Below are 13,721 nucleotides of genomic sequence, written 5' to 3'. Positions count from 1 at the left end.
CCTCCCAGGAAATGTCCAGGCCTTACTTAAGACCTAGCATAGCACAGAAAGGTTGGCTTGACCTTAAGAGCCAAATCTTAAGTTGCTATTGTCAGATCTATGAAACACAGGTAGCTGTGTCCACAAAGTCTGTGCCAGGAGGCAAAAGCCCATCCTCTGCTCACAGCCGCTATCTTATCAAGACCTCAGGTTTGCTCTGAAGGGGGTAAAATAAGAGCATTTCCCTGGCTGACTAGTGACTTTTTAACATTGCTTATAGCATAGGCATATGCTGGCAATTTTCCAAACTCCTTAAGTTTAAAAGCAACTGAAGGAATACCTCAAATTCCAGACGTATAGTAACATCTCATGCTTCTAGAGGCATTTGTAAGAATTCTGCTAGCACAAGAACTGTCTGCAAGAAGAGGCAGGTATCCCTCAGCTGAGATTGTTGGAAGCTCAAGAGAAAAATCAGCTATCTTTAAATGTTGCTTACTCACTACACAGTCCCCCAAACCATTTGTCATTCTAAAATGGAAGCTGTAGCCCTGTGGATGTAAATTGCTACACACATGGAATTCTAGCAACTGGTTTATATGACACACAGCATTTTTGAACCAGGAGCTGAACTTACCTCCCTCCTCTAATTTGAATTCTTGTGTGCCAGTTTCCCACAATATGTAGCATTGCCTCACTAGTACAGAAATGTAATCAAGATAACATCATTAAAGGTATAGGGGCATGTGAGTGTTACAGCGATAAAACCCAAAATAGAAGCATTTCATTACACAGATGGACAACGGAAGATACATCCTCAAGCAAGCAGAACAAAAGCGCAACTTCGATTATGCCAATCTCTGGCAGCCCAGAGTAAATGGGCACCATTTTAAGGCTAAACAGAAGTCAGTCTCCAAAACAGAATAGAGAACGAGTTCAAAATTGTGAGAGAAAAAGGGTCTTGAGAACAACATCTGGCGAGAGTGGTTGCCAATTTCTCTGAGTAATGCTTTATTTATTGCCAAAGATTCTTCATAGCTGATTTATCTCTTCTTTTGACTGATGCTGCTACTGATTAAAAAAAATAAAAAACAAAACCCACGAGCTGAATTTTTAATAAAGTTTCTCTGAAAGTACATATTGCCAGTCTCTCTATTATCGTGTCAATTTTTGTACTGAATATATATGATCAAATAGTTCTCCACTTCACCTATGCACTGATAAAACCTGGAAAGTCACATCAGTTTTAAAGGCACAGGGAGAGAGTGAAGAACTGTCTATAGACAGCTCAAGTTCATAATGTATCATCTTCCACCTTTCAGCTTTGGTTGCACTCTCCTCTGGAAGTTGAGTCAGGAAAGAAAGCAGTGAATCCCTGCAATAAAAGTTGTAGCCCAGAAGTACAGACCAATAATTGACAGAACATAATTTAGCTGGATCCAGTGAGAAAATCTGGAGCAAACTCAAGTAACAGATTGAGTCAAATGGTGTTTATCAGCCTTGCTAACAATATATTCTGGAGTTGTAAAGTGGCAAAACTCAAGAAGCATGACTGAAACTCAATCTCTAAAATGTCATTTGTGCAACTTTGCAAGTTCACAACTCTTCTAAAAACCACCTTAAGAGGAGGACGAACCGCTCAATATCTCTTTGCTGGAAAAGCAGAACTTTTCATATTCAGTCTTGGAAACCTGATACAGCAGAAGCATAGTATCTTGTTCCATCCCTGTATAACTTCACCATGATGCTTGTCTCTGCAGGCTGTGTGGTAAAAGAGTAAAGGACCCACACAACAGTGATAGGCAAGAATCCCCAAAGTCTAGTGAGGATTCAGAAAAGGCTTCTCTTCTGCTGGTACAACCAACTCCAGGTCCTGCACCACAGCTAACATGAGTTACCTTAGAAACAGAAGACTAGGTATTCTCAAGATCTTCAGCATGAGCCTCTAGCTTCACCCTAAATGGCAGTGTACTACTCAGTGTCCTCTGCAATAGCCTTGAATCCCAAATATCCCGTGTCAAACTACCTGATATGGAAAGATCTCTGTTCGAACACACAGAATAAGAAACAAAAAACAAGAAGATGTTTCAGTCTTCATTAAACATCTGGATGCAAGCAGAGAGAGCATGGTTCAGTTATGACTCAATGAAGAGCCAAGGTACCAGATACTGAAGAATCATACTGAATTACTTTGGACTTCACTCAATAACATGCAAGTAGGCATGGATCAGAGTTTCACCAGCTTCAGCTGTCAGAAAAATAACATTCAAATCATGGTAATTTTTTTTTTTTGCCTAAGTTGCCTCAATTTGCTGTCTATGGAAGGTGAAGCCTTATGAAAAGCATACAGAGTGCAGTAAATGGTTGTGCTGTAACCACCACCTTTATAATTACAGATCTTGAATAATGACCTGTTTAAGGCCTCCTCCCTGTCTTTACCTGGCCTCTGCCAGCTGCTCTGAAAGGCCTTGTCTGTCCCGTTCCACAGCTGCCAGTCGCACCTCTAGGGCAGCCTTCTCATGCACCAGGACTTCCTTCTCTCTGGACATCTTGGCCAGAACATCTGCTTGGTGAGAGGACTCCTGGCGCAACTGCTCCAAATCACTGCTAGCTGACTCTTGCTGGTGGCAAACCTGAAAGTGGGAGAAAATGCAGTTACAATCATTTCTCTGAAGTTCTGTTCAGAACTAGCCAGTGTCACTTCTGAATCAGCTACAGCAGAAAGAGGTCCTGTATTGTGGGCTGAATGTCTAAGAACATCTCTATATAGCAGTAGTACACTGGGCTGCCAAAAAGGCATGGGACTGTTAATTTGGAAATGATGTGTATGGCCATATTGGGTTAGCTGGGAACAAACAGCTCCTTCAGGACAAATGTACATACCCCAGACTATGGGTTTTTGTGGAAAAAAAAAAATCTGTATATTCCAGAACTACCACCTTGTAAGCCAAAATTCTGGCAGAAACTATTCCAGTACTGGAAATTTTCAGGTAAGTTTAGGCAAAAGCAACTTTGCTCTCTGAAGAAAGTGAAAATAAACATGGTTTCTCCTTCTAAAGCTGGTGACACTTTGATCATTTTGTTTTAGCTTGTAAAGTAGCTGGATGCAAAAAGGTGATGCTTGGCAGGGAAATAGCCCTTGTGGCAAGTAGTGTCTTTTAGTCATTTACGAAAATCAGGCTGATGTGGCCAAAGAGATGGTAGACTCTACTTGTACAGTAATTCATGTCAACAGTACTATTTACTTGTCTTACACAAGTAAGTTGCCTAATATACCTTCCTGACATTCAAGCTTGGAGATTAACCATGACATTTTAGTGTTTTTCTTCAGCATAACACCTCTGCTGTATATTTGCCAAACAACATACCACATACTCAAGGACTAAGACTACCCAATAGAGAACACACTGTGCGAAACAACTCTCTCCTCAGAGTTATCCCATAACACCCCAGATTTAAATCACTGTTTCATAATGTGCAATGATGACAAACTCCCTAGTTTGTTCCAGTGATATAATTTTCACAAGGTGTTTATATGATATAGTGAAAATCAGTCAGTCCAGCATAAACAGTCTTGTCTGATCACCTATTTCTCATCATCTTCCTCAAAGCTTAAAGAGACTCTACCAATTCAAAGTTACATCTCTGTCTTAAAATACAACTTCAACAGCAAGCACAAGACGTCATTCCCATCCTTAGCAGGACAAGTCATCAGAAATTGACTTGCAGCTCTGTTCTGCATCTCATATTAAACCTAAAACAAATACTGCTCTGTGAGTTGCAGACTTCATAGCAAAAAGCACAAATGGAAACATATAACCCCATATTTTCTCCATTTGGGAAAAGGATGAAGAGCCACACCATTTGCTTCTTTTGCCACAGAGGACAGTAGCGGCCTTGCTCAGGATTCACAGACAACAAAAAAACAAGCTCTTTGCAGCCTGTCAAAAGCCAAAGAGGCCAAAGAAGACAAATGGATAAAATAATCTGTAAAAGCAGAGGACAACTTGGTCCTTTGGAGAATTGTAGAGCATCCCTGCTAGCCACTGATCCATTTCCAAAAGGGTCTTTTGACCTCCAGCAGAACCAAGTGTCTTGTTGCCAAGAGCACTGGACAATCCAGTAGACTCAGCTTCACTGAGCGAAGCAGCCAAATGCCCATCCAGTGCCAGGCTTTTGGTCTCACCTGATGGAGCTTCTCTTGGGTTTCTTCCTTCTCCTCTGCCAGTATCCTCAGTTTTACCTGTAGTCCCTCCTGTTGGTCCTCTGCTTTCTCCAGCAGCTGCTCCAGTTGGGCTTTCTCTGTGCAGAGCTCTTCATTGGTCCTTTTACACAAGTTCAGCTTCTCCTGCACAGAGATCTTTGCTTTCTCCATCTCTTCCACTTTACTTGACAGGACTTCATTCTCCTGTTCCAGCTACAACCACAGAAGCACAGAGGAAATAAAATATGGTAAGATGCACTGTGTACCAGGTTTGGCTTGGACAGAAAAAGCAACAGTATCTCCATATTCAACCAGCCATACTGTCTGAAGGTCAAAAGTCTGGAAAGGAGCAGCATCTGGACACAGGCACCTGGCAGAATCCTTGGCAACTCTGCTCACCTGTAACACAAGCTTGTTCAGCTGCACTTTATCTAATGCCAGAGCTTCATTAATACTGCTCATCTTTGCTGTTGCAATACGTAGATCAGCTGTTTCAGCCCTCAGCTTATTCTGAGCTCCTGTCAGCTCTGCTACTGACTGCTCTGCCTAGAGACAGAAGAACAATATGAAAACAAAGACGGAAAAAACTCTGACTTTAACAAGCAACTCCAGATCCCTGTGTCTCTGACATACCTGACACACTGCCAGTTCAGCCTTCCCAATATGCACAGGGGGACTAACTCTCCCAAAGAGCCCACATGGTCTGATCAAAGCATTTTCCAAGAACACCACCACCATTTTCCCTCTCTTATACTGCCAGAAACAGCATCTGTTGTGGTCCTGCTATCAGAACTCCCTCTCCCACAAGTGCGATCTAAGAACAAGGTGACCATACCTTTTTCAATGCCATTGTAAGCTCATGTTTCTCTTGCTTCAGCAGATCTCTATGAAGGTGAGATTTCTCCAGTGCCTCTCTTGCAACTACCAACTCACTCTGTAATAATGAATGTTTTGCTTCAAGTGCAGCTAAGTCCTTCTGACTACAAGAGGAGGAAAGGCAAACAGTTTTTTTAATGTCAGAAACATTATCATTTCCAAAAGTAGCACATATAAGTAGCAAGTAGTATAAGTAGTATGTATAAGTATGTAAGTAGTATAGAAGCAGTACACAGTATATCAGTAGTATATTGGGTACTCTTAATTTAACAGCTTCTTGTCTTTTGGTTAACCTCTCTCTTTTTTGATATATTGGATACAAGTCTTAGTAAAAATTTTTCTTTGGGTAAAACATACTTTTTGAGTCCAAATTAATATTCCCAAAATTATTCTTGCCTTCAGCAGTGAAATGATGAAAGAGCTAGCAATCTTTCAGGGTGTGTGTGTTTGAGAACTTCCAAACCAATGGTTATATAGGATAATTCAGATTGGAAAGGACCCCACAAATCTAGCCCAATCTTCTGCTCAAAGAAGGATCAGCTATGGGATCAGATCAAGTTGCTCAAGGCTGCATCCAGTTTGGTCTTGCAAACTTCCAAAAATGGAACCTCCACAACCTCTCTGGGCAACCTGTTCTACTGCCTGATTCTCCTCAGGGTTAAAAAGGTTTCCTTAAAACGAGTCTGAACCTCTTGTTTCAACTTATGCCTGTCATCAACAACTCTGGTCAGATTCAGAATGATTCTTTTAAAGGGTCATAAAGTACAAAGAAGCAGCTGTGCTGTATGTCAGTAGGTGCCCAGACCTGCCCACATATTCTCTCATCTTTCTACACCATAGTTGATGAACAGACAAAATCCACTGCTTTACTAAGAGCGGAATTCCTAAATTTGAACAATGCCCACTCCTGCCCAGAAAAAGCTTTAAGGCTTACAGAAGCTCCCGGTCCCGACGCTCTCTTTCTGTTGTCTGTTGCTGCTCCACCTTTTCCCCTTCGGCAGAATCTTCCTTCAGCTGCAGTTCAGTGTTACTTTGACGCAGGTGCCAGGCTTCTTGCTCAGTTACTTTGAGCTGTTGCTGTAGCTCTTCTCTGTTTTTTTCTAGGCTTGCACAGTCACTGCAGAGACAAGGCCAAGTCACAAGAATGGGAAGGACTGAATAGTCATGGATCACATTTTCATCATTCTATGATGGAGCTGTGGAGAGCAGGGTGGGGAGGGACTGAGGTACTTGCTCTTCCCCTCACAAGGTAACATAGGAGGGAGAGAGAAGGTGAGGCAGACTGTTGTCTTCATTCAAAAGAAAGCAGTGGCTTAAAAAAAAGGCTATTGTCACAGAATCACAGAAAGGTTGAGGTTGGAAGGGACCTCCGGAGATCATCTAGTCTAACCAAGCAGGGTCACCTAGAGCACATTGCCCAGGATTGTGTCCAGGAGGGTTTTGAATACCTCCAGAGGAGGAGACTCCACAACCTCTCTGAGCAACCTGTTCCAGTGCTCTGAAACCTGTCCAAACAGGTTATACACAAGACACCCGAAGAACAGAGTCCAGAGAAGAAGTGCATTGAGAGGGAGGCATCTTGTATTCCAACACTACTCTAAATCTCCAAGACAGCCTTAAGATCACACTGGAGCATGAGAAACAGTGACAGGAAAATGCCAAAGTGCTGAACAGATGCACACATGCTGTAGGGCAGGTGAGTTCTTTGTCCTAAACACCTCTGAATTCCCAAACGTGGAAGCAGATTACCTTTAGCATGAAGAAGAATGAAATGCTTACCTTCTGAGTGCTTCTACCAGAGACTGGAGGTGCTGCCGCTGGCTGCTGGTCAACTTACACTCCTCCTCCAGCTGCTCAAGTCTTTGCTGCAACTTCTTGCACTCCTCTTCCTGCTGTCTGTGCTGGTGCTGCAGGAAACTGATAGAGTCCTGGTTGGCAGAAAGCTCTTCCTTTAGGGCCTGCAAGGAACAGGGAGGGAAACAGCACAAACAGGCAATAATGAGCAGGGAAGATGGCTCCAGATGTAGTAGCCTGGAGGGGAGGCAAGAAGAGAGACAGCTCACCTGAAAGCAAAAGCTGTGATGAGGTGGTGGAGATCAAGAGGAAAAAAAAAAGCAGTGGAACACAGGGCTCATGTGATTGGCAAGGCTATAAGGTAGCAAGAGCAGGACAGCTATAAGGAAACTGGGTGAGTAAATGAAAAGCTAGGTAAGCATTAGCTGCTGAGACTGTGGTCAGTGGTGAAGACAACCAGAAATTCTCACCCGTGTTGCTCTTTGCCTCCTTGCCAGCACTTCCTGCACCAATACAAGGGCATGCTCTGCATTGCCGGAGCTCATGTAAGAGGGAATGCTGCTAGACTCTGGGTGCTGAGAACTGTCAGTGCAGATGTTGCTGTCTGTGCTGTCACTGTCATCTAACACCACCTGAAAGCCCACATCAAGCTGTTATTCTTCACTTACATTACTCAGTTTTCTTTATCTAGTTGTCCTTCCCCAACTTCGCCCTAGAGTCATTAAAGACTCGATTCACTCATTTCTTCCCCGAATAAAGAAGTTTTGTCCTAGTAACTACAAGTGCTCCAGGGATTTCTGAATACAGCTGCTATAAACAAGGGGAGCAGAAACAAATGTCAAGTGGCTGCAGGCTGCTTGAATGCTATTTCTTGAAGCTCTCAGAAATGACTTTGGTCTCCTGCCTCTTATTAGAGCCACATACACCAGCACCACAACACATCAGAAATATCAATGAAAAGAATTGTTAACACTGCTCAAGTAAGAAGGCAGCTGATGATTACCGGAAAACAGTAATGAAATAGCAAATGTTCATAACTACTCCGAGCACTAGCACAAAAGGATAAAAATGACTAAATAAGGAAAAAGAACCAACTTTGTGAGAGGCTGCATAAAAGACCTGATCACCAAAACCCCCTGTGTATAGGGTGAAGTTTAGGGGTAAATCGCAGCTAAGGTTCTGGCGATATAACGGGCAGAGAGTGCAGAGGGAAGCGGCAGAGCTGGCAAGCACACTGATGTAATAAGTGACCTTTAATAAAAATCCAAAGAACAGAGTCATTGCTCAAGGAGGGTTTGGGAAGCCTCCAAGCAACACTGGAATAGAAATGTTACAAAGCCATTCAGAAAGCACAGTCTAAGAGAAGACCTGAGCGGGACAGCGGAGGCAAAGGCAGTGAAATGTCTAGGGGCTCATTTGAAGAGCCACAGGACAGCCAACTCTGAAGTTATAACAGGTTTTACATGAGAAAAGTGCTATAAAAATTAAACAGCCAGTAGTAATTAAATTCCAGCACAGAAGCTGAAATAGGTGATCCTGTAACAGGAGATCAAAGACAACAGGAATGCAGACTGGTTGGAAAATAAACCCCAAAAGAGGTCTGTTTCAAGGCCAGTATCTGTCTATTCCTTGAACCAAGGAAAAAAATTCAAGGGTCCCCCAGAAAAGCCGTGGCCCAGAGGGTGGGGCTGTATGAAACAGAGTAGATAAAGAATAAAAGAGTTGCTAAAGAAAAATAGAAAAGGCAGACAAAAACCACAACTATATAGATCAACAAAGAAGGCAATTTTTGATAGAGGTCTACATGAGCTGAAGGTGAACTGAAGACAATGTCAAAAACACAGGAAGTGGAAAAAAAAACCTAGTAGAGAGCTATCACTGGCTTTTGAACAGGAAAATAATACGATGCATGAAAGACAGGGGAAATCCTATGACAATTTTTAGAGGTTGGCCGAAATATAAGAAATCACAGTGATGACATAAATCCAGGTATAGATAAATATAATAATAATATTGTTAATTGGTAATACTGTTAAATAAAAGAGTAACTGCAGTTTTAATGATTTTTTTTTCTGGACAGATTTCTGGCCTTACAATATGTATATTTTTTCCATGTGCTTTTCTTTACCCTTCATCAGGAATGTTTTAACCAAATTTATGATGATGTGGTGCCAACTCTGTACTCACCTCAATGATATCTTTTATCAACTTTTGAAGGGAAAGATTCTCTTCTTTGGCATTTTTAGTCAATGAAGCTTCATATTCTACTTCCAACCGGCTTGCCTCCTGAGAGCAGAATAAAGGAAGGGCAGACAGGGAAGAGACACTCACTCTGTAGCATTCTTAACTTCAGTAGCACTGCCATGCTGATAAGCCTCAGTCCTAGTGATTCCAGTATATTACTTCCCATATCTATTTAATTCTTTTTTTGCTAAAACTAACAAGAGAAATGCCAGTAACTAGTTTTTATGGACTGTTAAGAAACTGTCAGTTCCAAGTAACTTTGGTCACTAGAGACTTAGAGGCAGAGGCAAAATAGCAGATATAAGTCCTCTGATGAAGATACCTGAATTGTTTGCACCTCCCCTGCCCTTGCACACACATGGACTGGTTCCAAATTTGCCAAACACACAAAAAGAATTTTGGCAATATGCCTCATGTTTTCATACAGTTAGCGTTTCTATCACTGTTTCTCTCAAAAAAGCCACACCTCTTCTGTGCTAAGGCTGGAGAACAAACCACTTGGACCAAGCAGACACTGGGCTATCTCCCAGATGAATGTAAAACATACTAGAATCTCCACAGTGTCGTTAAGTGTCTTCATAGTCTTCTCCTTCTCCTCATTCTGCTTCTGAGACTGTACAAGCAAGGCTGAGAGCTCCATCACCCTGAGAAGAGAAGGTCCACATGCCATTCCAAAAGCTCTGCACACCACCAGCTGTTAAAGGACAAAGCAGCTCCCAGAGGCACAGCAGAGAAAGTTCAACCCAGAAAATATAGCAAGAGCAGCTTTAATCTCTACAGGTTAATATGCTACGTATCGCAAAAAGGCCCTTCGTGCCCCCAAAAGACTTTAGCAGTTAATCTTGCAAGGAAAAGTCAGTACAGAGGTGCTAAACAGCTTATGATGGTTCTGTGTGAATTCCTCCTAGCTCCTTGGGTACAGTCCGGGATAGCAAGAGGGCTGTACAAGAAGCAGAACTCTGTTGGTACTAGTCTGAATTTTTCACCATGAATCAGTTAACTGCAAATACATTATAATATACAATCTTTCTTCCAGTCTTTTCTGACTCAGAAGAGTTTCTGTTAGTTAGACCTCTTTCCCACTCCTTTTTCTTAAAGGCAATAGTTTGACCACAGACTGCAAAAAGGCTGTCTGGAATGGGTATGTTTTGAACATGAACACAGCCTATTTATGAATCCAAGAAGCAGTCAAAAAAGATAGTGATAGCAAAGTTTAAAACATATTTACCTTTCTTGAAGTTCCTTCTTCTCAAGGTCCCCCTTAACTTGAAAGCTCATCACTTCCCAGGTGTTCTGGTTTATTTCCTTTTCTACCTGTTTCTGTGCCTGATCCTTTAAGACAGGTCTTCCCAAGGTGAGGGACTCCCAAAGCTGTACGCCGGAATTTAGCTGGAAGCAGTTGACGAGTATAGATCCAGAAAGCCTCATTTGCTCTGCCTTCAGTTCTGACAAATCTCTGAGAAAGAATAAATAGAAGAGCTAATGCTCACACGACCATTTTTAATCAGCCAATTCACTTTTAAAGTGCATAATTGGGCAACAGTACAAGCTGACAGGAAAGATTACATCTTCTGTGGGGAGGAATCGTCCATCTGACACTTGTGGGATCAGGACACATCTTGATAGTTGAGGAATGAGTCTATTTTCTCCCCAGAGATATGAAGTAGGGTATGGTATAGCCAGAAGGCCTCAAGGACTTCTAACTACTCTTATTAATTGCTGATCTTGTTGTATATTATTAATATACTCTAATCATTACCATCATTAATAGATGTAAGGAATTTTTTCAAGATCCCCAGCTTTTACAGACAGGGTATCAGCCTTAAGTGACCTATCAGTATGACCACCCAGACTGCTAACAGCCTCATGAAATTATCCACGTAATAACCATTTCAGAAAGATGGTGTAAGAAGCCTAATCCTAGAATGCTGTAATAGAAAAGCACAAATTATACAAGAATTAATAAGTAGGTCAGACATACTCTGTACATTAAAGAAAGCTTATAATCAAATAAGACAAACGGATGAAAGTAACCCACAGTTTGAAATTGCATGCTTACACGCTTACACCAGAAGAATGTATTATTAAGGCTACACAATTATCATTTGCATAGAAGGCAACCATGACAAAGCACTGCCAAAGAACCTTAGCGAACCTGAGAAGGAAGAAAACAATAATAAAAGGAGGCACCAAACTAAGCAGCGTAAACTGGATAAATGCAATAACTGCGTATTTTTTCCTCTCAGTACTGTTGACATAGGAATAAATGGATACAAACCAACCAGAATAAATGCAAGCTGGAAATGAGAAGAAAAAATATATATAATCATGAATGATATTTCCATCAGGAGTGAAACAAGAAACCTAGTGAGATGTACGGTAAGTTTTAACCATTTTATAAAAGGGACTGCATTATATGCTGCACACAGTAGGACTTGATGAGTCTACTCCCTTCCACTGTGTCCATATATGCCTGTGTCTGTGTTAATATGCCCAAATATTAATAGTCAAGTTCATCCATTTAAGGCCTCTACATTCCTTACAGCCCAAGTCCCTCAGTTTAATTTGAAATCCAGCATCAGAAAACATGCTTCTGAAAATAATATATAACATGCTTAATTGCTTTACTTCAGGCTACCAAAGGAGAAACCCTATCTTTAGCTCTAACTAGAGTAACATCAAGGCTCAAAAAGCAGGTGTGGAGGGAAGCTACATTTTTTCTTCAAGAAATTTAACTTTAACTGCTACTCACCTGTCAGTGGCAGTCTTCATTTCTAGGAAATGACGGCGAAAGGTCACCACCTGGCGCCATAGGCTGAGAAGACGGTTATGTTCACCTCGTAGGTAGCTGTCATAAAACTAAAAATGCAGAGAGACAAAACAAATGCCAGTTCAGCCTTCACTCTCACTGTGCAAGTCTCCCAGATACAAGGCAGTACATCCCTTATCACCAGATCTCCTTTAATAACAGTTCCAACAGGGGCATCAAGGACTGAACAGGCACCACATAAGCATCCTCAGGAGACTTGCTACCTAACTTCAAAGAAAGGAATATCCAAATTTCCCCTGCTGTCATGCATATCAACACAGCAAACTCATCATGACTCATCACCTCACCCTGCAGAGATGTCCAACAGTCTTGCCGGAGGAAGACAAAAAGAAGCCCCATCCAAGCCCAGTGTGGGTCCTGCTTGCAATAGGCTGCTAGTAAGGGATGCCTGCTTTTTCTTCTGTGGGCTACTCTGAATCTGAAAACATACAAACCTCTCTGGACTCCCCTGCTGTAGACAAAGATTTAAGAACTAATATTAATAAATAAATAAAGGAGAGTTCATGTGTGACAACTGCTCTGTAGTGTCCAGAAAAAATGAGCATTTGTCTTTAAGACTCAGCTGCACAGTTGCAGCAGATGGAGGACCGTTAGCAAATTGTAGTGATCGAAGATGCCCATCTCACACCCTTGTGTTCTGCTAGCCAACACCAACACATCCTCACTGCAGTGACAACTTTCACACAGCAAGCTCTCTATGCTAGGAATAAATTGTATTCTCATTCCCGTCTGGCATCACATTTGACATTCCTCTAGCTTACCCTTACCTCACGTTCATTGCGCCATTCATTCTCCTTCAATTCCAGCTCCTCCCGGGCCCTCATCCAATCTGCTGTCAGTTTTCCAACATCTTCTTTAAGAGCTGAATTCACCTCATTTGCTTTATCTAGGTGCTCCCGCAAAAGGCTGTTCACTTCAGCCAGACTTTCACACCTTGGAAAGGGAGAAACAGCAAAGAGCACACTGAAAAACTACCATCCACATGTAGCATCCCTGTGCCTTTCCAACTCCCTCAAAACTGACTTTCTCCTCAAGCTGAGAGGTAGTCAAAGTGCTTTCCAGGAATAATAAAGATATCTTTGTTTCTGCAAACCCCTCTTTCATTCTGTTTTCTCTAAACCTTTAATTTCCACCTACAACTTCAGTTTTCCCTTCAGCTTTGATAACGACCACATGTAGCTCCTCTTCACTGTCTAGTCACCTCTCCATTTTCTTCTCATTACAAGATCCTGATGTATCATCTTTCTCCAACATTGTCCTGACCACCTCCTCCTCCACTCTTATCTCTAAATTTCAATATCCTTTTCCCTTGCAACCTACCTCTGCCATCACCTTGTTAAGCTTCCCCCATTCTTGTCCTATGCACTGTGTAAGATCTGAAGCAAAAACCGTACTTTGTTGATCCGGTGAACTGCACACTATGAAGGCAGAATTGCATACACAGGGGAAACAGCTCTCTGTGGAACTTGCAATTGAAGATTGGAATGAACTTTCACAGGATTCCCAAAGCACAGGTGCTGGTCATTTGCAGCCCTCAAAAAGACTTTAAATGTGTCCACTATAATGAACATAAAGGTCAAGCACTGCAGGTTAATGACTTTGGGGTCACAGCCTAATATCCCATCCAAGGAATCCTTCATGAACAAAATTTTAACAACTGCTGTCCTGTGAACAAGCACAAAACTCACTGTTTCTGGATCAAAACAGGAGCTGTGCTTCCCCCACCTTAGCTTACAACACATGCAACACAGCATACAGATCTGTTTTACACCACACACCATTTTCCATTCTGGCAGA

General features: G+C 41.9%; 1 protein-coding gene across 9 annotated transcripts in view; it reads right to left on the bottom strand.

Moving 5' to 3' along the window:
- Positions 1 to 13,721, bottom strand: part of CEP250 (centrosomal protein 250) — a 40,414-nt gene that overhangs the window by 22,884 nt on the left and 3,809 nt on the right. For 6 of the 9 annotated variants that reach the window (XR_010391851.1, XR_010391850.1, XM_064521305.1 and 3 more), the window contains exons 4-15: positions 12,692 to 12,857; positions 11,847 to 11,953; positions 10,323 to 10,550; positions 9,642 to 9,738; positions 9,038 to 9,136; positions 7,321 to 7,482; positions 6,836 to 7,014; positions 5,991 to 6,173; positions 5,016 to 5,160; positions 4,580 to 4,726; positions 4,163 to 4,393; positions 2,416 to 2,609 (exon numbers count right to left, since the gene is read on the bottom strand). Coding sequence is in view for 7 of the 9 variants with exons in the window: in XM_064521305.1 (XP_064377375.1) it covers positions 2,416 to 2,609; positions 4,163 to 4,393; positions 4,580 to 4,726; positions 5,016 to 5,160; positions 5,991 to 6,173; positions 6,836 to 7,014; positions 7,321 to 7,482; positions 9,038 to 9,136; positions 9,642 to 9,738; positions 10,323 to 10,550; positions 11,847 to 11,953; positions 12,692 to 12,857 (1,938 nt within the window). In the remaining 2 variants the exon portion in view is untranslated. Of the gene's footprint in view, positions 1 to 2,415; positions 2,610 to 4,162; positions 4,394 to 4,579; positions 4,727 to 5,015; positions 5,161 to 5,990; positions 6,174 to 6,835; positions 7,015 to 7,320; positions 7,483 to 9,037; positions 9,137 to 9,641; positions 9,739 to 10,322; positions 10,551 to 11,846; positions 11,954 to 12,691; positions 12,858 to 13,244; positions 13,410 to 13,721 lie in introns of those variants that run through there. The other 3 variants (XM_064521303.1, XM_064521301.1, XM_064521302.1) reach the window with 3 other exon arrangements.

The sequence above is a fragment of the Dromaius novaehollandiae genome, chromosome 16, assembly GCF_036370855.1.
Source record: "Dromaius novaehollandiae isolate bDroNov1 chromosome 16, bDroNov1.hap1, whole genome shotgun sequence".
NCBI classification, from domain to species: domain Eukaryota; kingdom Metazoa; phylum Chordata; class Aves; order Casuariiformes; family Dromaiidae; genus Dromaius; species Dromaius novaehollandiae.
This window is presented reverse-complemented; position numbering and strand designations above follow the sequence as displayed.